At 37.4% G+C, this 27,600-nt stretch overlaps 1 protein-coding gene across 1 annotated transcript in view; it reads right to left on the bottom strand.

Moving 5' to 3' along the window:
- BMP6 (bone morphogenetic protein 6) overlaps positions 1 to 27,600 on the bottom strand; it is a 1,112,490-nt gene that overhangs the window by 113,178 nt on the left and 971,712 nt on the right. The window contains exon 5 of the mRNA XM_044065417.1: positions 4,378 to 4,454. Coding sequence (XP_043921352.1) covers positions 4,378 to 4,454 — 77 coding nt within the window. The remainder of the gene's footprint in view (positions 1 to 4,377; positions 4,455 to 27,600) is intronic.

The raw sequence follows: 27,600 nt of genomic DNA, 5'->3' as shown, positions 1-27,600 counted from the left end.
CCTTGTAAAAAGAAAAGAAGATATGATGGATTGGATGGTAGATGAGAATGTATTAGTAAAATGTAAACAAGAAGATGTTAAGGAGATACAAAAAATGTAGAAACCATATTTAATAAGGAAGACTTTGGAAGAGGAGGCTGAAAAGTAAAGAAAATTTTGGAAAGAGCGAAATGAAAATTAGAAGAAAAAAATTGCGTTACAAGAACTGGAAGCTGTTATAACAGAATGGAAGGAATAATCAGCACCATACTTGGATGTGTTAAGTTATGGATATTATAAGGGGATGAATGTAAGGGAAAAATAAGTATTTGTGGAAATACTGAATGAATGGTTAGAGGAAGGAACAGAACATGAAAAGTTACATGCTGTGATGATTACATTTATATGGAAGAAAGATGACAAAATATTGAGAATTGGAGGCCAGTAGCACATTTTTTATGAAGTTAAACCAAAAAAAAAAAAAAAAAAGAAGAAGAATGGGGATTGTTTTGGAAGAAGTGATAGGGGGGATATAGAGGAGCAAAGGGAAACCAAGTGAAGGAAAAGTTAACAGTAAAAGAAGTAATGGATTCTGTTTTAAGAGAGAAAAGATGTAAGGTTGATTGCATGTGGTGTAGAAAAAGAATTTGATTCAAGAAGTGATGAAGCAATGTAGGCTATTTCAGGGGATTATGGGACTGAGAAAAATAATAAAAAGGTGTGAAACAGGAGTGTGTGTGATTAGTTTGTGTTTATTTGTGCTAGCAAAGAATGGAATAATACAAACATATACTTTTGAAATGAGAGAAGCAGGATGGAAAAAGGAGAAAGCTATATTAATACCTGTGTATGGTTTAGTACTGTATATATCTGCTTTTATGTCTGTTCCTTTTCATTTTAAGGACTATTTCCTGTCAGAACAAATGTTTGCCTAATCATCTTCCCCTCCCCTGTGTGACACCCCTTACTTTTTCAGTTATTGGCTAGATTTTGTTTCCTGGTCTCATCTTGGTTAGGTCCTTAGTTTGTAATAATAGTTTGAAATTAAAGTTTATATTGCAGTTGTTTAAGATCCCTACTGTTGTTTTTTCCTCATGTTTCATTACCTATTATAGGTTTTTGTATAATGTTGCTAGAAATGTAGATAGCACTTTTCTCCCAGTGCTAAGTTATTGATGTGTGATGATCCTGCTTATTATTAACAATGCTCCTTTTTCCTCTACAGAGCTATATTTTGGAGAGTTATCTGATACCTGATAATATTTTCCAGTCAGTGTGCCTTAGGGTGTATATATTTATTTATTTATTTTTTTTGTGGGCGGGGCAGATAGCTAGTTAGGCAGTTCCATTTGTAACCTGATATGTTCAGTAGTGTCTCTCCTACAGGTCAGAGTTGGTTTAGCATTGCTCTCTTATGCACTATTCTCTATCATGTTTGCAAAATATTTAGCACCATTTTTTCCTGATCCATCCACAATTTTCCAGAATGTTTCTATTTTTCTTGGTTAACATTTCTGTACTTATTTGGTTTTACTGAGAAAGTAATCTACCATATGTCTGGGACATGGCAGTCAGTTCAGTGTCAGGTTCATATTGACTGGCTTGTCGTATTTTGCTTGACTTCTCCTTTTGTATGACATTCAGTTGTTAATATGTTTCTTACAAGGTCTTACACATTTCGGCCTTTTTTGCTCCAGTCATTCTTTACAGTAGGCTTTTACAGGGAGATCTTCCATCCCTTTCTCTATTTAGTCTACTGCTGGCTATATTGTTATTATGCTTGTGTATTCATAGTTATTCCAGAGATCATCTGCAGGCCTTTGTGTGAAGATCTCCTCTCCTGCCAAGCATTTACACTAGTTGTTGGGTGTTTTACTTGGACTGTCTGTTCCTTTCAGCCATTCATTTCTTTTTGATCTGACAGCGTTACCCTTCTTTACCCAAGATACACTGTTCTTTGTTACCTCAGGCACATTCTCAGTCAGCTCATCTATTTTCCAGATAGTGCTTTCTCTTGAAAGGTCTAAATTCACTGGTTTCTTAGGAAGCAAAAGCTACTCCTTTTTTCTGTGATCTAGCTTCTCTTTTCTGACTGTCTCAATGTACCTGGTTGTGGCATTTATTTTTGCTTCACATACACTGTCACAACCTTCTTGCATGGTTCAGCTGATAATTACCCTTCAGACCTTTGAAATGTAGTTTTCGGCTGTGGTGACTGCCTTTGTACCACATGCATCCTCATAACTTCCTTGGAAAATCCAGGTAACATTTCCTCTTTAGGCTTCAGAACTTTTTGCCCTTTAGAGAAATGTTTATTTTGAAACTATGGTCTGTTGTCTCTATCCTGATGTTTTTTAGTTGCTACAGCCTGCCTAATCCATTTCCAGGTTTTATGCCTTTGGCATTTAATTCCTAGTGGTGTCCATCTCTGTTTCACTTGCAGCTAACTGAGCAATCACAACTTTCATGTCCCTTTGGAGAGGCTATTCATTGAATACTTGTTTGCTAAACTGCTTGGTAGAAAGTGTTACGCAGTTTCAGCATCCCACAGCGTTCACTGGTACCAGTGCTTAACTTAGCAGTCATTTTCTAGATTTAGGACCCAACTTTGCAAATTCTGAACTCGTATGCCTTCTGTTGCTTCTTTTCAATATGTGTCAGTACTTCACTGTTCTTATCAGAAATCATTAAGTGGGCACCTGCTGTACATTAGATTGCCCAACCATCAGGTTCTCTCTTACCAAAGTAGTCCGTCCAGGAGTCTGTTGTTTTTAGGGCTGTCCTCCCTTGGCCCTCTGGCACTATCAATTTTATGTAATGGAGAGAGGATATGGTGGCATGGGAATGATTTATGAGTCAAGCTAAGTACTTGCCAAACTTAGCCCTACAGGTGAAGGATATGAAACTGCCAATGCAGTTCAATCATTAAGGTAAGTACATTACTGTTATATAAGTACACACACACACACACACACACACACACACACACACACACACACACACACACACACACACACACACACACACACACACATATATAAAGATATATATACATACACATATACTCCTATTAATCTACCTGATTTAAATACACTTAGTTTTCTATCTTACCTTTTATTCGAAATTAAACTATTCATTATCATACTGTAGTAATTTAGCTGGTATGGCAGTATAATTTACCTCAAGCTGTCTTTGAAAATGAGGCACTTAACCAGGCAGCAGACATAAATTAACCTGTAGACTCCTTGTATGGTAGTACCTTATTTTCGCATATGTTAGTTCATTACTAAGTTACTAGATTTAAAATTTAACAGGGCTACATGACATCAAAATCTTATGGCACAATTAGTTACACTAGTTACAATGTCTGGGTATGCATGTAAATAACCTTGTTATGGAGGCTGTTTGTAAAGTATGATTTGATGGTTAAGGTAACAGCATGCAAAGTTGCTTCAGTTTTCAGAACTGAATTTGATTCTCACACTGCACACTGATTAACTAAATTCATATTCAGTTCGGTGTTCATTTCTACAGCTCATCTCCTATTCTTAAAAACAGTTAACTGAGAATACAGAAAGAAGCATCCATTATGGCAGTTACATTTTTTGCTGACCTTCTAGACGAAGTATCTCCAAGACTCTTCACAGCGCTGGTTATTGAATGCACTGAATAATAAATCCTATAATATTTGGGGGGGTCTGTTTCAGCTAACAGGAAGGATGGACTAAGTTAATGAGAATGGACAATTTACACTAGTCTGAAAAACTGGCTTTTTCACTATGTAAGAATTTGTAGTGAGGAAGGGAATGTCTAAAACGGACCTCTAAGTAGCAAGCAACAGAAATAGTTATTGGCCAGGCAATTTCCAGTGAGAGCAAGGTTCATAGTCTAAAAATTACAGCAGATATTTGTTTTGATTATATCGACGTCCAGGTGGAAACAAAAATGGTTTTGCTTGGATGGAAGCTTTGTTTGAGTATGGTGAATTCTGTTTAACAGTAGTGTTTTACTATTTTTTTGTTACTTTTAAAATAGTTACCCTGGCTATTTTCTAAAGTCTCATGTTACCAGTGCCTTCTCTACTAATATAACATTATTCTTTTAATAGAACTACCTGGACATTAAACAAAAGCCTTCCTTAATATTTCCACTAGGAAGAATTCATTTTATTTTGCAGAGGTCTGGTGCTTTTATGGCTATCAACACTAATGCAAATTTTTCATAAAATGTGAAGTGCAGCAGTAGACACTGAGAAATTCATCTATATGGGAATCAGATATTTCACCATTTTACAGACAGTTCACACCTTATATTGCATGATCTGTGCAGCATTACCATAATGCCATGTAATCAAACTGCAATTATGTTACAAAGAAAAAAAAAACACAGGAAACTCACCTGCCACCCCAGATCTCGGAAACTGACATAAAGTTCATGCTTCCTGCATGCTGTCTTTAGGTCACTGCTGTTATAGTCTGCCAGGAAACAAAGAAAAGACATAAAATATGCTGTTTTTGAAAAGTTCAAAGCCATTTGGTATTCTCACAATGTTAAAAATTGCACTGTACTTCAGTCTGAGAGGAAAAACTTCCTAAACTGTGATAAGGTACTGAAAAAGGAGTTCCAAGATACTCCCCTGATATTTTTAACTTACCTTCAGTTCATAATATTCATAATTATTTCACCATTAATGTGTTATAGATAATCAAATCCACATCTCTGTATTTGGATGTAGGAAAAAAAAATTAAACAACTTCCTTTCAAATTTGAAAAAATGTTGGACTTGCCATTTTTCAGAATTGTGCAAATCATTAAAAAAACTACTGTAATAAAGAAAAAAAGCAATAGAAAACAGTATTTCTGCAGATGGACCAATTCACCTGTACTCCTCATCAGGGGGATGCTCCCACAACACACCCTATATACGTTGTCCTGGACTGTTACTTAGGTAGCAGAGATGGGAATAACTATGACACAGTAACCCTTTCGTAAGATGAAGGGAACGCTTCCTCTCCAACGTCTTTAACTTAAGTTTTATTTCAGCTCCTGTATCCAAGCACTAGAGCAACAAAATGATGCAATAAAAACAAACATGGAAAACAAATAGACATGATATAAACCAAATGGAATAAGATATAATAAAATATGAACATATGAACCTAAATGCAAGATCAGTAAATGTAAATGTTAATGTCTATATTTCCATCCCTCCATCAGTTCCTGTACCAGTCAGCACATTGGGCAACAATCATTCTCTAGCACTAGTTGTTACCATAGCAATTATGGTTTTCACAGGGTCAGGTTGCTGGCCCTGCGCCCAAATCTCCACCATGTATGCACATGGGGTTGGGCACCTCACACACACACACACACACCGGACCACCCGGAGGAAACCCAGGCAACTGCAGGGAGTACATGCAGACTCAGGGACAGGGTTGCCAGACGTCCCTATTTGGGCGGGACTGTCCCGAGATCAGCAGCTTGATCCTGAGTCCCGCCCTGCCGGTTTAAATCCCGGCCAGCCTCCGTTTTGTTTGTTTGTTTGTTTTGATTGGGGCCAATCAAACACACACACACAGACACACATATGACACACACATCAAAACACACAAACACGGAGCTACTTGTGTCGAATGCGGAACTGCAATGCATTAAACACGAGAAGCTCCGTGTTTAGTGCAGAGCTACTGTTATTTAATGTGTAACTGTGTTCCGCATTAAAGACCTTTTTTTTTTTTTTTTTGCGTGAGAGACCTTCCTTTTTTTTTTTTGTCCCTACCTGGGAGGCTGGAAATCTGGCAACCCTGCTCAGGGAGTACATGCAGACTCAGCACAGAAGGCACCCCAGAGCTGAAAACTGAACAAGAGAACCTTTTGCTGAGAGACGACAATGCTAACTGCTGCACCACTGCGCAACCCATGCCTATCTTTACATATATGTATATATCTATCTATATCTATATCTGTAACTATTTTATATATATAAAAGCTAGGTTATGAACCATTTAGTTGAGCAAGTAAGACCGCAAGCAAATAAATAAGTCAACTGTATGCCAGTTCAAAAAATTATGTTTCAAGAAAATTCTTAAAAATGGCAAGAGGTGGAAACTACCTTGGACATCCAAAAAACTGATTACACCAGTAAGGACACTGACCACTAAAAAACAGACATTTGAGAACTCCAGGCAAAATAAGACAACTGCCAGCAGCCCCCAGGAGACCAAGCACAGACAGTAAGTTTCTATGCAGGTAATTTGTGAATTAAGGTATATATGTTTTATTCCTGTTTGGGATATTACAGAAATTGTACATATTATTAGTACTGTTACTAAAACTATCAATATGGAATATGCTGGACAGGATTCATAAAGATATGCTGCATTTAGTTGTAGGGCTTATATGGCTTGATAACACACCATGGTGATGTAGGCAGCAATTTCATATCCAATGCAAGACAAGCAGTGCTTCTGTCTAGGTAACTATGCTCTGTGGGGACATAAGTAAGCAGTGCAGCAAATATGCAAGGGGGCATACCTGTATGTGCTGGGGGACTGGGGTTCAGACAATGTCATTATTTCTTTAATTTTTCTGCTAAACCTCAGAGGAGTGCATAGGTCACTGTTGAACTGGGGACAGTGGTCATTATTTGTTTAACTTTCCCCATAGATTTCCAAGGTGTGCAGATATAGCCTAGTCCTATAGATATAGTCCTATAGCTTATATAGAATCAATGTACGGTTTAGTAGTAACAAGACATACATATTACCGTGATCATTATTTATTTACTTTTCTCACAATCAAACATCAGATGTATATACAGGTGGTTTTGTTATAGGGGAAGGAATTGAAACATGCTGTGAATATATGTCTGACAGAAATAGGTTGAAGTATGTTATGTTCTTTTTGTTTTCCCTCATCAGTTTTATCCCAGTCTGATATCAGTGGACTACTTGCCAATTCCCTTGGTGAGAATCAAACCCTATACCACCTGCCTGTGAGATAAATGCCTCAACCATTATGCCAACCCCAACTCCCTGCAACCCTTCAACCTCCAAATCGAACACCCAACATGGGGATACACAGAAGGTGACTTTGTTTTTCAGTTGAATATAGGGAGGAATGTATGGAATCAGATACAACTCCCAAATATGATTTATATATTTATATATCCCCATACGCATTTGTCTTCTCAGTTTATTGTGAACTATTGAACTGTTATTTTGTCTGCTTTGAGCATTAAGCACTGGATACAACTTACTTCTTCCTTGAAAAAAAAAGTAAGACTGAATTTCTTGTCTTAGTCATAATTTTTATTCAGGCCATCATTGGATCAAAATATTGTAAAAAAGCTCTAAAATGCACCTCAGAGCATCACGATCACCCCAGGCCTATCTCTCAGACTCACAGCTTAATGAAGTTATTTTTCTCCGTGATTATTACAGCGTACACTTTAATTACCCAGTATCCTCCTACACCTTCTCTTGTGTTCCTGAATACCTTATCTTGGTTTCTGGAGTAACACATTTGCTTGTGGTTGCCAGATTATTTCCTTTGTCTACAGCATTCTTACCACCTATGCTCAACACTCTTGCTTCTGCAGAACGACTTTTAGACTCTTTGTTTCTCATCCTTTTCCTCCCTGCCTTCTGCCTTCAGTACAACAGACTATTTCTCCTTGACTTTATCCTCTTTGGAACAATTCATCATATGCTGCTATTACTACCTTTTCCTCATTCTTTTATGTCTGTCTTGTTCTTCCTCCATCTCTCCCTCTTCATTTATGGCCTGGGCTTTTCTAGTCTCGGTCTACCACTTACCTGGTACTTACTTGTCCCCATTGTTCTCTCCTTGCTTCCCTGACTTACCCTAGCTCTGGTCTGCCTTCTTTTCCCACCATCTTCTCCTGCATCTGACCTGGTCTTGCCATCACTTTGTCTATCTGACTGTGAGTGGGCAACAATGTTTTTGAGCACTTCGTACCCTGTCTAGTTCTATACCACCTCCTTTTCCAGCATTTCAGGCCGCCTCTGTATCTATGCCCTGCCCTTCCCTTTACTTTACTCCAGGTTCAAGACACACTGCTAGCTCACTCTTGCAGCTCCTGATTCACCTCAATCCCTCTCCTTTTTGCTTATCTTTTTTTGACTTAGTTGCTTATGTAAGCATTAAGACATGAGATGGAGCTGTTTTTTTAACAAACAAACAAACAATTAAATTATCACTTAAGACATAGTCACATATACACTAAGAGAAAAGAAAACAAACATATTAAGATTTTTATGCACTATACATTGTATACAGTATGTGTGTTTTCTTTCTTTATAAAAACTGTATTTCTCTCCATTACATAAACAGGTCATTTCCTGCCTTCCCATAAACCTCACTTCTCCTCCTGACGTTAAGACTGATGTCAGTGGTCTCTGGCTGACTAAATTTGCAGATGATTGCAAATTAGGAGCTGTCTTTGAATTCCACACTGACAGAAATGTTCTCCAGGAAGAGCTGACACAGACAAACAACTGGTGTCAGAACCATGGCCTAAAACTAAATGCCAAGAAATGCATAACAGTATCCTTTTGGAAGTCATCCTCCCCTGGTAACTATCATATTGACAGCATATCCCTTAGAGTTGATCCAGTAGTCATGGAAATTAGGGACACACATAAACAGTAATCTAGGCTTTGACCATCATATGTCTACATAAGTGAGGAAATCATTCTATATTGTGCAACTTACAAACAAAGGTATGGCATTTAAGTCCAAGGAAGTCATTGTTTCACGATATTCATCATACCTATCATTAGGTACAATGCCCCCTTTGGTATGTACCTAACCAGGCATGTCCAACAACTTGAATGTCCTCACAGGTTCCTCACTAGAAGAATACAGGGCATAAGTAATATGTCCAATGCACACAGCCTCAAGGCCCACAGACTTTTGAGAGGAGATCTATGCCTGGCATACAGGACATTGTCAGAACCCACTCTGATTGACCTCCAGCACATTTTCAAAACAAACAGTACTAGAATTACCCATTCTAAAGACTTAAAGCTTGCCTGTGATATAAATAGGACCTGCTGGAGAGACAGGTATATATCCCAGAGACTACACCATCTCTGGAGCAGGCTTCTCATCCATGTGAAGCAGAGTTCCTCCCTAATCCAATTCAAGTGCAACTTGGACAATTGGATGGGGAACAAGAAATTCATCCCTGGTTTGGCAACTATGTCTCTAATGGACACAGGCAACCTGTAAATGATTCATCTCCCAGGCCCCTGCTTGTAAATGTTTCATCTCCCAAGCCTCTGTTTACACTTATCAAGGGTATCAGAACTTGTCAGAGATTTAGGATGCATGGCTAGGCTCAAAAAAGCCCTTGTGGTTGTTAGCCTAGTAAACACCTATGAACCTACGAATAATCTGCATGTATTGTTCCTACAAATTTGACTTATTTTTATGTTCTTTGCTCCTTCTCTTTTCTAAAGATTTTACTTCCATTTCTTTTATTTCTTTAACAATATTCAGTACTTCAATTACATTTGGTTTAGATTTTGATTTCTGTTTTCTAGTCTTTGTTTTTTTTGGCAGCCAACAGTGTTAAACTTAATGAGGTCTTATTATATCTAGACAATTCAGATCCTGTAGCCCAATTCAAGAGGATAATTTCCTTAGTTACAGATATTTGCTCCCCCAACATTTCTGACAGAGTACCCTGTACAGAAGTTTTAAAATCTACCAACTCACTGTATTCCCAAAAAGTGTGTTCCAGTTACCTCTGTCTTTCTCATCACACCTTCAGCATTTGACATCTGTCTACCTCAGCAAAATTTTTTGAAGTCTGCTTGGGGTATAAAATGCCTATGTAAACACTTCAAATATCCTAAATCTTCTAAATTTTGTTGTATAACTGAAAGCCATACACATGTCATCATACAATTCCATTGTAAATTGCGTTTCAAGTCTCTCTCCACAATCTTTCTAACCTGCACTTATTGAGTCTTCTACTTACTATGTAATATTTTATATGCCATACTAGTTAGTCCTTTGTTTAAGAGCAACCTGGGCTCTAGACTCAACTGAAAACTCTACCAGAGCTGGCCTTTCCCTTAGAACACCCTTGTCCTTTTCTCTTTGCCTATATTTTAATATCAATCCCCGGTAGGGAAGGTAATATATAACCTGCAGTCTAGACTTCTGTTTGGCCTTATCCCACTCTATTACATTTTCCTCTCTAATTAGTTTCTCCCAATACCTTCATTCCTTTGCCAGTTATCTCCAGTAAATTCCAATTGCCTTTTACCTGTTTTCTGTACCCCTAACTGCAGTCATGCCTACTGGCAAAATCTACGTTCTCCATTCCTGTGTTGACTTAGTTTTTAGTATACTCTTTGCAAATTTATGTATATAAAATTCTGTATGGCTGTCATTCTCCTTAAGGATCTGCAACCAAAATCCTATTCTCTTCTTATTTATTGACCCTCCAACTTCATCATCATCCCTTTCTACTTTGATTTCTAACCTTCTGCTTGTGTTATATATATATATATATATATATATATATATATATATATATATATATATATATATATATATGAGCTTTAAGTGCATAGCTCTAAAATATCCACATAAATCAGGTAATCATAAATTATCTTGCTCTATGGGAAAGATTAACTTATCCCATTTAACTCTCACCCTCTTCTCCCAAATGCATTCCTTCAATTTGTTAATTATTATTCACGTCTTCTCTTCTGGTTAATAAAATATGCCTGAACAGTATCTAAAACTAAAGGGACTAAATCCTTTTTGCCGCTTGTATCTTACTATCCATATCCATAAACAAGAGCTTGCAGTTTTTCATTTTTTGTATTACCTTTTGTTTAGTCTGTTCCCAAATAACCTTAGTTGTGATAACAAAATCCTTTTAATCCATACACTTAAATACTTCATCTTATCATAGCTTCATAAATACGGGTATTGCTAAACCAATTCATGTGTGGGTACATAATTTACTGCTATAGCCTTTCTTTTATCTTCATTAATTTTATATCCTGAAAAGAACCAAAACATTCTCAAAATGTTCCACAACAGCAAAATGTCCTTTACTGGATTTATCAACTGCAAAATAATATCATCTGTAAATAAAGCCAGCTTTTCCTGGTTACCATATCAATTATATCTTTGAATTTCTGAGTCCCTTTTTTCTTTGCCAATGGCTCTAAATGTAATGTGAACAACAAAGAGGAAAGAGGACACCCCTGTCTAGTTCCTCTATTCAAATGCAACTTATCATGGTTCTGAGTCTTCATATATCATCCTAATTAACTCTATTTGATAGAGCTGGTTATTGAATGATAACTGCATATCTAGGTGCCTACTGAGCCACAAGACCAAATGCTGAGTGTCCCTTCTCACCTAGATGTTTGATTATCACAACCAATCAACCAACACACTCACATTCCTTAAGGTGCTTATAAAATGGATACATTTTTGTTACATATTAATAATATACTTTGTAAACTGTATTTAGTATGTTAATAAAACTGTGTTACCATTTTGTTATATTTAAGTTAACAAGTGTAAAGTAGCTATTGAGTTTCTGTTGTTAAATACAGTGCTTAAATATCCACTTCTACCTAGAAAAGGAAGTGCATCATTTCTTTCTTGTTGGCTAAAAAAGTTACTTGGAAAATGCCAGTTTGAAAAAAGAAAATATATGCAACTTAGATGCTTAGTATGACAACCACACCTAAGAGACAGAGACTGCACACAGCATCCGTACAATCTTACCTAATATTTTATTCTCTTAGCATTTCTTCCCTCTTGCATTATACATCACTTTACAGCAAACAGGGATAATTTGCAGCAGATATATTGCAATATTTGACTAACACAAGGCAGGATTTTTGCCGTGTCAGAAAGCTAACAATTCACAAATAAGAAAATTTGATATACCTGTGCTGGTTGTTAATTCTACTAATTATTTTTTATTGGAAGATTTGCACAAGATTGATGTTATTGTTTGTGGAACATGGTTAAAGAACGATGAATGAAAGTCAGTTCTGCCAAGGTACTGTAACATACATCATACTAAAAATAGGATGTAGGTGTTATGATAGGGATTAAAGACTGTGAGACTTGTGGTTATTACATATTCAATGAGAACACCAATACTGTCGATTGTATAACTGTGACAATAAAGAAAGCCCTTAGACAAATAATAATTGCTGGAGTGTATAGACCACCAAAGTCAGGTCATGATGACCTAGATGAGTTCATATGTTTCTTGCATTATTTTATTTATTTATTTAACATTTGTTGACCAGGAAAGTCCGACTAGGCTCCACAGAGCCTATTTTCAGCAGAGGCCCAGGGAGAAACGCTCCAGATGCATGTCTATTAGAATGCAGGAGGAAACTGGAGTACCTGGAGGAAACCCACACGAACACAGGGAGAACATGCAAACTCCGCACAGAAGGCACCCCAGCTGAGAATCGAACCAGAGAACCTCTTGCTGTGAGGCAACAAAGTTAACCACTGCACCACTGCACCACCCATTAAACTTGGGAAGGAAAATAACAGTAACTGGGATCTTAAATTTACCACAAGCAGACTGATATAATTTTGATTCAGCAACATTAGTAAGGAAAGTATTCACAACATATGTTCATGAAGAACAGTTGCTGCAGGTTGTAAACAAACCTACCAAAGAATGGAACATGCTGGGCATTGTTTGTGTTCCTAAAGAAATGACTGTTACTTCATGTCAAGTTTTACCACAATTGATGTGCAGTGATCATAGGATTATAAAGGTTAAATTACATCTAGATAATTCTGCCAAACTGAAGTCTAAACTAATGCACACAAGATTAATAACAGACTATATGGAAGCAAAACAGGTACTATGTAAAACTAATTAAAGTGATGCATTCAGTGGGAAATTGTTTGAATACAACAAATAAATAAAAAATAAATGTTTAACATCAGGATCTAGGCACACACAAGGCCAGGAGGATATATTTCCCTGAGAACAAGATGCGTAATTACAATGAAAAAATATATAAGAAATGGAAAAGAGTTATAACTCTGAAAACTGGAATGAACAAACTAGACAGACATGAATGAGACAATATCAGAAAAAAATGGAAGGAAATGTATTTAAAGATATGAAGCATAATGGAACACTATTCTATAGATACATAAGATGTGTTAGGAGTAATGGCAAACAAATCAATATATTGTGGGTGGATTCTAACATCTATTCTCAAACTCTACAGGTTATAGATATATTTACAAAATCATATGCAAAACAGTTTGTCACAAAGGGGGTAATAAATTATGCAAGTAATTTCAAATCCATTCATCCATCAATAGAGAAGGCCATTTTCCCATTTTTGCACATGGAGTGGGGTGCTACATAAAAGTGACTGTCATCTAGAGACAATGTTCATACCATGTGGTGGCTAGCTGTGCCACTGCTGACCTTTCATACCATACACAAGCATGCACACTCACATCTATGGCCAGTTTAGAGTGTCAAATCCACCTGCTACATGTCTGTGGAATGTGTGAAGAAACTGGAACACTCGGAGAAAACACACACAAACATAGGGAAGACATGCACACTGCACAGAAGGCATCTCATTCAAGAACTGAACCAGAGAACCTCTTGCTGTGTGGTGACGATGGTACCTCTGTGCCACACATTACATTATATTGAAAAAGAACTATGCAAACTGGACACAAACAAAGCACAGGGAGGCGACAGAATTACTAATAATGAGCAGAGAACACTTCAGCATGAACTTACAACACCATTATATCTGTTATTCACTAAGTCATTTTCAGTAGGGAGAGATTCCTCAAGATTGGAGACATGCACTTGTTAAACCCATCTTTAAAGGAAATTGGAACACAACAAACCAAAAACCATTTAGTCCCATAGGTTTACTTCTTGTTGTGGAAAAGTAATATAGAATGTTATTTTGTATAAATTATTGTCAGGACTGGAAGTGTTGGGACTTGAAACCGTATTTCAACATGCATATGTTAAAAATAGATCTATAACCACCTGTAACATGATGTTCTGTAATAATTATTTAAAATACTATAAGTGAAAAATTGTTCTGTGACATAATTTATATAAACTTAAGTTCAGCCTTTGATAGGGTCATGCACAAAACAGTGATCAATAAATTAGAATAATGAGGTATTGTCTTAAACTTGATAAGATGGATAGCTGCATGGTTTATATATAGGACATGGCAAGTATCATACAACAATTTGACAGGTGAAACTCTAGGTTGTAGTCAATATATTCCATAGGGTTCTGTGCTAGGCTTGTACATCTTTAGGTGGAGTCTTTCAAATCTATCTTTTTCATCTGAGATGTTCTAAAGTCTGTATGCAGATGACTTGAAAATGGATAATCTGATTATATCTGTTACAGATAGGACATATTTGCAAAATAATGTGGTTAATTGACCATTTAGGCACAGGAAAATAATATGCTAATAAATACATCAAAAACTAAACATATGAGATTTGGGAGACATAGACTGAATGGTGCGTATTTAATATAGCACACATTGATTGAAACTGTAGATTCATTTAAGGACCTGGGTAATGGGTAAATCTGGCCCTGAGTTTTTCTGATCATATCAACAAATTGGTTAATGATAGTTATAAAACCATATACATATATGTTTGTGTAAGCCAGAGTCATGGACTAGAGGGATAACACCTTAACTATTGCCTAGATCAGCCCATTTCAGTTAGTGTCACATGAATCTTAGGTGCTGACAGGGAGGGAGGGCATTTGTCAATGCTACCTCAGGAGAGTCACGTTCCATTGAGGGGAGTAGCTTTTGGATGAGGTCAGAGAACAAAGGGGAGGTGGCAGGGAATTGTGGGTAGGGCATAAAAAATAACTCCCCCCAAAGTAATGTGGATAGCCTAGACCCCCTGATGCCCAAAGGTTCTATGACTGGCCTCACAATGATATGGAGTAAGACAGGAGAGTCAGCCATTGCTGATAGACCTGACATGGATGTTGAGCACTGGGTAGCAGTGCTTTAAGGATGATGTTTGGAAGGAACCAAAAAAAAATCATGAAAAATCAGAAATGATGCAGTCATTACAAGCTGCAGTAGATCCAAACTAGGCTATGGAAACCTTATAAGAAAACAAGCATGAGATAATTGGCAAGAGTACTGTAGAAATATGCCAATGGCATCCATGGATGTGAAAATTTAATTTATTCTGAAAGATTAAAATATACAAACTTGTACAGTGTCTTATACAGGTATTTAAGAAGAGACCTTATTCACGGTTATTAAAGAGTAGTATAGAAGCATCAGACAAGCTATGAAGGATAAAAATGCTTCATGTTTTTGAAATGATATATAAAAATCAGTGTAAACCAAGATTATATATTCTTCGTTCTGAAGGAGGTATGCGCCTCCTTGAAATTGATTACATATATAGATCTGCCGTCGTGGGACTGCATACATATCTGTTGCCCTCACCAGATCTAAACATGGTGAAAGTTTTAAAAGATGAAGAAAAGAAGTTTAAGGTGACTTATCTCCTTAGTTTAGCAGAAGCATATCGGTATCAAGTGGGAATGGAATTCAAACCATTATAGACAAAAATAGCACCATCTGAATATGACAAAAACAAAACAAAGAATATAAGAAGAAGGATCAAATGAGAAAGAAAGAAATGTGGAAAGGTACAAATACTGAGGCAAGTACAGAGATCTCCTGGAACAATCTCAGGCTGATCAGGATTTGACACAGGAACAGTTAAGGAGTGATGAATTGAAACCAAAAGAAGAAAGGTTAATAATGGTAGCCCACGATAGTCTACTATATACACATTGATTTACAAAGTCCATCGAACATGTGGAAGAAACTGGCAAATGCAGGTTCTGTAAAAAAGGACTGGAACATACCTCTCAACCTCTTAGAGCAAAAAAATCTGGACAAAGCCTAAAATGATGGGGGGACAAATAGGGACAGATTTTAAATATTGCTCTTACAAACTTAGAAAGTTGATAGAATAATAGGTTTTGCATTAGCATGAATTTTCCAAAGGATGTGGAGTCTTAAACTCAAATGTGTGTCATTATTTCATGACTCCAATCCGCGGCTATTTGCCAGAAAGGGACAGATATTAGGAAGAACACACAGAAAATATGAGGCAGAAATCTGGACATTCTGCGATAACCTGTACAGTTGAAAGGTATGGACTGGAAACAGTCACATATCTCATTGCTGGGTATGATACACTCATGGTAGAGAGCCTGTATACTGAAAGGCACAATAATGTGGCAAAACTGTTGCACTGAGGATTGTGCAAACACTACAATAATAAAGTAGTTGAGAAGTATTGTAAAAGTGAACCACAAAGCATTATAATAATGCTTATCGGATTACCCATTACCAACAGTTAAAAAAACAGATGCAAGAAAACTAGATATAGTAGTCCAGGGAAAAAGACAAAAGTAGCATTGATCATTGAAATTGCTATACCCAGTGATTACCATGTCTAACGTATAGGGAGACACAAAGTCATAAAATACCAGGATTTGTAGACAGAAATGAGAGAATGTAGAAGAAATATACCCATACAGTTCTAATAGTAGTACTATGAGCAACAGATCTAATAAAAAATAATTTATAGTTTTATTTAGATATGCTTCCAATACATGTAACTCTGTATGAATTGATGAATTGCAGGAGTCAGTTCTTGGCACATTGCAGGTACTGCAAAGAGCACTTTTGGCTAACATCAAAGACTGAAGCGTTACTAATTTCATGAACTTTAATCATATCCTGATTTAGGAATGGGGTCTGTTCCCATTATGGGATTAGAAACCCAAAAGAATTGGAGAATTTAAACCGAGGTTATATAGGAATGACAAATGTACTAACTGATTCTCTAAGAGAGTAGCTGATGCATGGAATAGATTATCAAATTATATTAAAACAAGAATAGTTTAGGTAATTTTTAAGAACAACTTGGACACTTATTTTGGGAAAGACCATCATGTTATTAAAAACCCAAAAGAAATGAAGAATTTAAACTGAGGTTATATAGGAATGACAAATGTACTAATTGATTCACTGAGAGAGTAGTTGATGCATGGAATAGACTAACAAATTATATTAAAGCAAGCAGTAGTTTAGAACAACTTGGAAATTTATTTTTGGAAAGACTGTTTTGGTTTATTGGCAGGTTAGAAGGGTATTACTGCCCGTGCCTGAAATATTTGATGCATGTACTGTATGTTTGTATGTATGCGTGCATTATTGCAAATTCACATTTTCTGTTAACCAAAACATCTGTCTTACAAAGATTGCTTGTTTAGACAGACCAACTAATTTCCCTACATGTCTTTTGTATTGTGATTTACTTTCTCAATAATTGTTGGAGCAGTCTCTTGAATTATTATTTTCTCTGCTAAATGAATACTGACACTAAATGTAATATGCAGAACCTTGAGTTTTACAGCAGGCCCTGACATAAGACCAGGTTCCAAATGACTTGCCCTCACTGTAAGTGACTTACTGTGCTGTAATGTAAGCTTGCCCTAATTCCAATAGACTTGTTCACAGTGTAAGTGACCTACTGTAGTGTAAGGCCTTTCTATGAAGGAAGCTTACACCAAGGACCAGATTCCACATCACTTGCACTCGGTATAAGTGACTTATTCTGGTGATTACTTTATTCTCCTTCCTCATATCCCTCCACCAAATTCTTCCCTTCCTCTGCCATTTAAATTAAGTCTTACCCTTTGCTGTATTTTCATCAAATAAAACCAGTATTAAGTAATGGATTCCTCTTCTACATTTTTCAAAAAGCCCTTTAATGTTAATATCTTGTACTTCCCACCAAAAATTAAATAAAACGTTTTTAGATTCCTAGGATTATAAGATCATAGGATCATAGGAGGTTACTAGGCTAATGGCCCTGGGGCCCTTACAAGCCTAGCCAAGAGTTAATCCCCAAAAAAGAAATCTCAGTCAGCACCGGTCACCCCTGTCAGTGAGGGACACAGGTGGAACCCTTGGGACAAATTTGTGTTTTCCCATCCACTCATCAAAGTTGTGCTTGAAGAGGGTCAGTGAAGTACTCTATTTGACTTGTATGTCTTGTAAGTCTATTCCAGAGACGGGACAGCCTCTGGGAGACAAACCTGTCACTCCAGTGGGTTTTGTTAATGTTACATATTAGATTTAGGCCTTTCAAGCAGGTAATGCACAAGGAGTTAGACTTACGGCTATCAAGCATCTCTAGTAGGGAAGGGTCCAACAGTGCCTTGTAGGTGAGACACCAATCACCTCTGAGCAATCTGTATGATACCAAGTAGAGTGATAGTGATTTGAGCCTGTCCATGTAGGGCAGGTGTTGGAGGCCATGTATTCTCTTTGTGAGGTATTTCTGTGGCCTTTCCAGTTGGTGCAGGTGTTTGGAGGGATACATACCAAATGGTGTGTTGTACTCAGTTATTGGCCTAATGAGGTAGGAGTACCTTTACTCATGAGATGAACCATTAAAAGGCTTTTCTGACCACTGCTGCTACATGATGGTCGAATGTGAGATTGTTGTCAAACTGTGTACCCAGGTCTCTCACCACAGGTTCTGTGCTTAGGGGGTTGCTCTTGATGTGGTAATCAGTAGGGGCCATGTTTTTGCTGAATGGTATGATGATACATTTTTTTTCATTTAGCTTTAGGCCATGACTTTGTCACTAGCCATTTGTTGCTGTGAGATCCTCTCATAGTATGTTAACATCACTTGAGGAGTCAGTGACAACACCCAACTTACAGTTGTCCACAAACTAGGTCAGCCACAGGCCTTTTATCTTTGCCTGGACCTCTGAGAAGTAGATGCCAAACAGTAGGGGTCTCAGGACAGATCCCTGGGGGAACACCACTAGTGACAGGTCTATTTTGACCTTGTTGGTTTTATTAGTGAGCCAGTTGGCCACCCACCTGATGAGGCAAGAATTTACACCAAGTTGTGTTAGCTTTTCAATGATGCCTGAGTGGGGTATTGTCTAGAAGGCTTTGGTCAAGTCAAGGTAAGCTGTATTTACTGACTTTCCCTCATCCAGGGCCTGGGTGACAGTCTCAAACAAGTTAACCAAGTTCAACAGGCAAGAGCTGCCATTGATAAATCCGAACATATTGAGGATAAGGAGGGAGTTTTCTAATTGAGAAATTGTGTAGGATGGAGGGAATCCCAGACATTCAGTAACTTGGGACTGTGATGAACTAATCTGGTATACCCTGCCCCAGGGATGATGTTCTTTCCAGTGGTAGGATGAAATTTTTGATCCGACTAATGTGGCAGACTGGTGGAGGCTCTCCACAACGCTATTCCAAATCTTTTGGAATACAACCCTGTATTACAACATAACCCACACCCTAGCCGTATATTAATTTGCATAATTTCTATCTTAGCAGATGACCCACTTAGTACCTTATCTGATGTTCTTGGCCTCTGTCATTTGCTAATGCTAGTGTTTTTGTTTATTTTCTGTTCTAATGAGTGTTGCAGGGAACTGCTAATGCAAAATGGCATCTTACTGATTTTTCTGTTGATCTTCTTTCATTAAAGAAAACTAATTAAGTTACCAGTTAGTAAATGTGAACTACTGTTACTATATGGCAGTTACATTTATTAGAATTCATTGTTCTATTTGAAGTACTAGCTTTATGGCAAATGTGTCTATAAGAGTCTAATGCTGTAATTGAAATACAAGCATTAAGGCAAATGGATTAATAATAATTGTATGCTGTTACAGAAGTACTAGTTCTTCAAAATCAGTATGTATGCATTTATTGATGAAGCCATAATACCATGAAACAGTGGTGAACAGTAGAAATAGATTGTAATGTATTATATATTTCACTGTAATAACATATAACTCCTACTGAACACTACTGTACCTGAAATGTTGATTTATACATGATAGAATAGAAAGTGATGAATAGTGGTAGTTATAAAGGATTACTGCCTGTTTAGACACATTTGCAACTAGTTAATTACTGCTCTTGCTCTAGTGAGTGAAGATGTTGTCTTTCGGCACCCTGGTGGTAATTATAAAACATAGAAGGATGAACAAATAAGGGCTGGCTCCCATACCCAACTTTCCCTCTTTTATTATCTATCCAGTGCTACTGGTAATTATTACATTTCTCAAATACATTTTCTCTCCATACTTTCACTGCCTGAATAAGAAGACTACAATCTTGAAGTTCCTGAAGCCTCCCTAACAAACTTGAGAGGTGACCTGTGGAGCACAAGAAACATATAATTCAACCACTCAGCAGTGCAACATGTTTTTTGATCTGCTCAGCAATTGTTTATAATTCTTTATTGGTGAACTCCTTAAAATAAAAGATAAAGTCATCCTTATACTAGATAATTTTGGCTGGATATGGAGGGCCCCTCTTTCTCATGACTATTGTTCCCCTGTTCAGTTGTACACTGCAAGTATCTGATAGATCATATCTAAAAGATGGTGAGTTCTAAATCCTTATGCTAGTTAAGAATATATCCAAAAGCTAAACAAACAAGCCAGCATACTATTAGATTAAGTATAACTGAATACCTTTCTTTTCTAAAAAAAAAAAATGAGTAAAGAAGGGCTAAAAATATCAGTATTACTTTTACATACAGTGCAGGCATTAAACACTCACTACAGACTCACCGGTTAGGAGATGCCATTAACAGATTATCTCCCATCATACTGTCAGGTCTCACTGTGGTTTGTCTTACTCCACTCCCCTACCATGACCTAACCCCAGTTCCCACTGCCTCTACATTTATAGTAACCTCAACTCTTCTGTACACTTCCATTATCCACACATACACCAGATAACTGTAATCTCAGACTCCTTAATCAACTAAGTATAGTCTCATCTATTTGGCCCTTCACACAATTATAATACTGCCAAACACTCATAACATAAATTTCCATTGTACACACAGTTGAAATTACAAGAAAATTTAGGCAAGCTAGAGTTTCCACTATGCACTTCCTTAAACCCCTTGAATTAGAAGTATATGGGATATTTGCAAATGACCCCTTAAGGACATCAGGTGTTTTAGCTATATGGCAGTTCTGAATGTCCATGCCTTTTTTTCATTTTAACTGTGTCAGGGATAAATTCAAGCCAACAAAGTCAAACCCCACTAGCTGTGGACATGCATGTTTCAGCCTTCTTATGGCCTCATCAGCACAGCATAAGTGGACTATTTGGCTAGCCATTATAAACACAGGGTTGTCATACTCAGCTGATGTCCATAACAATTAGGGTGTCTGCAAAATATCCCAAATAACAAACTAAAATAATAAGTAAAAAGGTCACACAGACAAACCAATCAGAAAAAAATTACAAGAAAAATCTAGAGTTTCCACTGTGTGATTCCTTAAACCTCATGTATTAGAGGCATGTGGGATATATGCAAATGACCCCTTAAGGATATCAGGTGTTTCAACTATTTGGCAGTTCTGAATGCCCATGACCTTTTTCTTTTTAATTCTGTTGTGGACAAATTCAGGCCAATGAATCCAAATCCCACTAGCTGTGGACATGCATGTTTCAGCCTCCTTATGGCCTCGTCAGCACAACATAAGTGAACTGTTTGGCTAATCTTTAGAAACACTGATGATGCATTTAGTTTAAACACCTGATGTCCTTAACAGGTCATTTGCATATATCCCATATTACTCGAATACAAGAGGTTTAAGGACTCACACAGTGGAAAATCTAGCTTGGCTAGATTTTTCTTGTAGTTTTTTACTGATTGGTTTGTCTATGCGACTTTTTTACTCATTCTACATACAATAATAATATAATTACTCTAACCACTACATACCATTAAGTCATACTTTAAACTATTCATCTTCCTATCATAATAAACTACCAGCTTTCTATCCAACTTACTCCAACAGCATCTTTTATTATAACAACCTTCAGTCCAAACACTAGTTGCACTATTCTTTCCCTATCCATACTATCTCCTACTTACTATCTCATTACATAACTTTGTCTGCCTGTGTTTCAAAGACTAGATGGAGAAAAATAATAGTGATAGAAGAGGGACATGAAAAACAAGGGACATTTAAATGTGGAAGATACAAACAATGTCCCTATATAGAAGAAGGTAATGAAGTTATTTCATAGGTTGTGTCTCTCAAAAATATTGGCTATTTTAATTGTAGTTCTGAAGGAACTGTGTATTTGTCCTTGTGTAAAGACTACAACACCTTCTATATAGAGAAAATTGTACTTTGTTTGTGGGAAATAATTTATGAACACATTTAAGACCTCAAAAAAGCAAATGTCAGCAGTGCAATGTATAGGCTTATTAATCAATTCAAGGATCACAAGTTTTTATTTCAGGTGTTAGAACAAGTGGTGGCCAATTTAAGAGATGAGACTTGGAGTGACCAATGGAAATCTCAGCAATTGTTCTGGCAGATAAGGACTAATGCTGAAAGCAAACTGGGGCTTAATAATTCTTCATCTATTTTACACATTTTACAACTGAGTTAATGAAGATTTGACAGTTGTTTTCCTAATATTGTACAATATTATTTAATATATTGTTTTATTTTTATTAGTGCTGAAGTAACTTGGTGCAATTATTGGGATTTTATGTAAACATGTGAGGCACTGACTTTATATAGGCAATAGCTGTTATTGATTTTATTACTCTAAAGAAGTTTTGTAATGTATTTGAGATGAAAGTACTAAACAGATTTTAAGTTATTTATTTTTCGGTAAAATGTTTGCAGTGATTCATGTGGCATTTCTTAATGGGAGCACTAGGTGTTCAACTCATGGGGTTCGAATTTAGTAAGCCTGTGTTGCCATCTGCAAGTTGCACAGTAAGCCAGGAAGAAATCAACATAGGGAAGCACACTTTCATTGAAGGGCTGCATAAGGGAGCTGGGAGGAGCAGCAACAGGGGAGTGGATTCCCTACCAATGGAGAGGATAGGCTACCCCACCGTAGCAGCAAACTGGCCCACTTCCTACCAACTTCTACCCCAGAGTAGGTAAGCTGATTGGTGATTCCTGGGCAAGAATGAATGGGCCACGGTACTCTTACCTCACCTGAGAGTACCTGAGGATAATAAGCTCCCACTAATGCAGAATTAACGGGCCACTTGAATTCAGACAGGGAGGCCACTGGGCTTGGTCCTTTGTGTGTGTGTGTGTGTGTGTGTGTGTGTGTGTGTGTGTGTGTGTGTGTGTGTGTGTGTGTGTGTGTGTGTGTGTGTGTGTGTGTGTGTGTGGTGGGATAATAATAACCTTCATGTTTCTTCCAGATATAACTACTCAAATCAGGACTGCCTTCTGAATAGTTACAGATGATATTGAAACAAAATGCTTTTCATAACATTTTTAGTTCTCTACACAAGTGAAATGTGAGTTAGCTTCTTCAGTAAGAGATAGGCCTGCACCATTTATATGGAGCAAGCAGTAAGGGAATCTTGTAGCAGTAGTAGTAGGAAGAAATTAAAAATGTAATGCAGCCCATAATGTTTACTATCTGTTTCAGTATAATTCGTTGAGTTTTAGATATTAGATATGTCTATCTCTATGTGTAGCGGGAGAAACACATGGTGTATAACCCCTGCAACTTTCTTAATAATACTAATTTCCATGCTCACTAGTTTGAATTCAAGATCTAAGAAGAAAAACTGTAATAAAGATGTCTGTTAAAATTCTACTGTGCAAATCAAATAGACTGATTTGACAAGCATTCACTTTCATGAATTTATACTAATTTAGTTAAGCATGTGCATCAGCTGAATATGACTCCTAAAAAATGCAAAATGTAGTCAATATAGCAGTAAATGTAACTTCTCCCTCAGGATGAAACCGAACAACTTCACCAGCATTAATATGAGAATAATTGTTCTATTAATAAAGTAACATGTTGCTTCAGCATGTGATAACTTGTTGACAGAACAAAATACACTGAGAAATTTACTCACGGTAAAACTTTAAAAATGTGAATAACTATATATAGTCAGAACTAGCCAAGTGAGCAGTGCTGTATTATGCAGGAAAAAAAATCACATGAGACAACAGACGATAGAAGATAAAGTTTCTAAAATAAGAGAAATAAAATAATAGCAGTTTCTATCATTGCTAACTTACTGTCTTAGACGAATGCTATTACATGCAATTTGTGAGTTATATATTAATGTTGTCATTCTTCATCTACTCTTTTAGATTTGATTGGTAAGTTCTGTTTTAATAACTAATACAATTGTAAATAATAAATTCAGTCATGTGTAATGCAAAACATAATCTGTAAACTTCTTTAGCATGTCTTCTTATATAGAACTGTCTTCTTAGTGGGATTTAACTTAGACTCCTAGACTGCTAAAAAATATTAACTATTCATTTTGAATATATACATACATAAACTTGTGCAGTGCATTCCACTATCCCTAGTAAAACTTTCATCACCAAGAAAACCTTAATAACTGACACTTAATACACTCTGCATTTTAACTACTTTTTTCATTTTTTCTGAAGGTATATTCAGCTTTTCATTCCCATCTCTCTCTCTCTCTCTCATCCAAAAGTGCACCTCTAATATGCCTATATACTTTTTATAAGGTATATACTTCTCTACCTTGCTGTGTCCCCCAAGTTCTTACATTTTCCTGTTCATTTGTAACCCTACAGAGCACAGTTTTTCTTCCAAGATAACAGCATATGATATAACTCTACCATTCCTTGCTATCATTACCAAATGATCAGTATATCTCAGCAACATTGGTTCCCTCAATACTCTTACATGTTCCACATTCAGTCCTCTGTATCATTCCTCATAACACTGCTCCCTAAACTAAACAAATGTATGACTCAAACGGAATCCTTGTTCAGTCCAATTTCTGAGTCATATTACATCCCCAGCCACCTGCTAACCAATGGATATCATACCCACATTTGTATAAATGTTCCTTATGAGATATATACAGTTATCACAAACCCACAACTTGCTTTTTTTAAATTACTATTATCAGTTCCTAATTTTTATTAGCAAAAGCTTTGGTAATATTGCAAGCTACCGATCTACATGACCTTTTCTCCTTATTAATACCATGAACAGTTTCTCTCAAAACCAACAAACATTTATTCAGATCCATTCCTTTATCTGCTCCAAATATTTCTTCACCCAAGACCCCCCAATACTTCCCTTACTCTTCTTCTTTTTCTTTCGGCTGTTCCCATTAGGGGTCGCCATAGGAGATCATCTGTTTCCATTTCTTCCTGTCCTTTGCATTTTGCTCTGTCACACCAGCCACCTGCATGTCCTCTCTCACCACATCCATAAACCTTATCTTAGGCCTTCTTCTTTTCCTCTTACCTGGCAGCTTCATCCTTAGCATCCTTTTCCCAATATACCCATCATCCCTCCTCAGCACATGTCCAAACCAATGCAATCTCACCTCTCTGGCTTTGTCGCCAAAGCGTCCAACCTGAGCTGACCCTCTAATATACTTATTCCTAATCCTGTCTACCCTTGTCACACCCAGTGCAAATCTTAACATCTTTAACTCTGCCACTTCCAGCTCTGACTCATGCCTTTTTGTCAATGCCACTGTCTCCAACCCATATAACATAGCTGGTCTCACTACCTTCTTGTAGACCTTCCCTTTCACTCTTACTGGTACTCGTCTGTCACAAATCACTCCTGACACTGTTTTCCACCCACTCCACCCTGCCTGTACTCTCTTCTTCACCTCCCTTCCACATTCATCATTACTCTGAACTGTTGATCCCAAATATTTACACTGATCCATCTTCGTCAACTCTACTCCCTTAATCCTCACCATTCCTCTATCCTCCCTTTCATTCACACACATACATTCTATCTTAGTCCTGTTGATCTTCATTCCTCTCTTCTCTAGAGCATATCTCCACCTCTCCAGGGTCTCCTCAACTTGTTTCCTACTCTCACTACATATCACAATGTCATCTGCAAACATCATAGTCCATGGGGACTCCTGTCGGATCTCATCTGTCAACCTGTCCATCACCACTGCAAAAAAGAAAGGGCTCAGAGCTGATCCTTGATGTAATCCCACCTCCACATTAAATGCATCTGTTACTCCCACTGCAGATCTCACTGCTGTCACACTACCGTTGTACATATCCTGTACCACTCTTACATACTTCTCTGCCACTCCCAACTTCCTCATACAATACCACAACTCCTCTCTAGGCACCCTGTCATATGCTTTCTCTAAGTCAAGAAAGACACAATGCAACTCCTTCTGACCTTCTCTGTATTTCTCTATCAACACTCTCAGAGCAAACATTGCATCTGTAGTGCTCTTTCCTAGCATGAAACCATACTGCTGATCACTAATCATCACCTCCCTTCTTAACCTAGCTTCTACTACTCTTTCCCATAATTTCATGCTGTGACTGATCAGTTTTATCCCTCTGTAGTTACTACAGCTCTGCACATCACCCTTATTCTTAAAAATCAGTACCAAAACACTTTTTTCCATTCCTCAGGCATCCTCTCACTTTCCAAGATTTCATTAAATAATTTGGTTAAAAATTCCACTGCCATTTCTCCTAAACACCTCCATGCTTCCACAGCTATGTCATCTGAAGCAACAGCCTTTCCATTCTTCATCCTCTTCATAGCTATCCTTACTTCCTCCTTGCTAATCCATTGCACTTCCTGATTCACTATCCCCACATCATCCAACCTTCTCTCTCTCTCCCATTCTCTTTCTTCATCAGCCCTTCAAAGTACTCTTTCCATCTGTTCAACACACTCTCCTCGCTTGTGAGTACGTTTCCCTCATTATCCTTTATCAGCCTTACCTGCTGCACATCTTTCCTAGCTCGGTCCCTCTGTCTAGCTAATTGGTACAGGTCCTTTATTCCCTCCTTAGTGTCCATCCTTTCATACAACTCTTCATACACCATATCCGTAGCCTTTGCCACATCCCTCTTTGTCATGCACCTCATTTCCTTATACTTCTGTCTACTTTCTTCATCTCTCTGACAATCCCATTTCTTCTTTGCCAACCTCTTTCTCTGTATACTCTCCTGTACTTCCTCATTCCACCACAAGGTCTCCTTGTCCTCCTTGCTCTTTCCACTTGTCACACCAAGCACCTTTCTAGCCATCTCCCTTACTAGCTCTGCTTTAGTTACCTAGCTATTCAGCAACTCTTCACTGCCACCCAATGTCTGTCTTAACTCTTCCCTGAACTCCACCTCACTATTACCCTTTTTAAATTTCCACCATTTGATCCTTGGTGCTGCCCTTACACTCCTCCTCCTCTTCTTGATCACCAATGTCATCCTACAAGCCACCATCCTATGCTGCCTAACTACACTTTCCCCTGCCACCACTTTACAGTCTCTAATCTCCTTCAGACTGACCCTTCAACATAAGATATAATCCACCTGTGTGCATCTTCCTTCACTCTTGTATGTCACCATATGCTCCTCCCTCTTGTTAAAATACATATTCACCACAGCCACGTCCATCCTTTTTGCAAAATCCACTACCATCTCACCTTCTGCATTGCTTTGCTTAACACCATACC

The sequence above is a fragment of the Protopterus annectens genome, chromosome 3.part0, assembly GCF_019279795.1.
Source record: "Protopterus annectens isolate FY-2018-M chromosome 3.part0, PAN1.0, whole genome shotgun sequence".
Taxonomy (NCBI): Eukaryota; Metazoa; Chordata; order Ceratodontiformes; family Protopteridae; genus Protopterus; species Protopterus annectens.
Note: the sequence above shows the minus strand (reverse complement) of the source record. Positions and strands in the feature narration are given on the sequence as shown.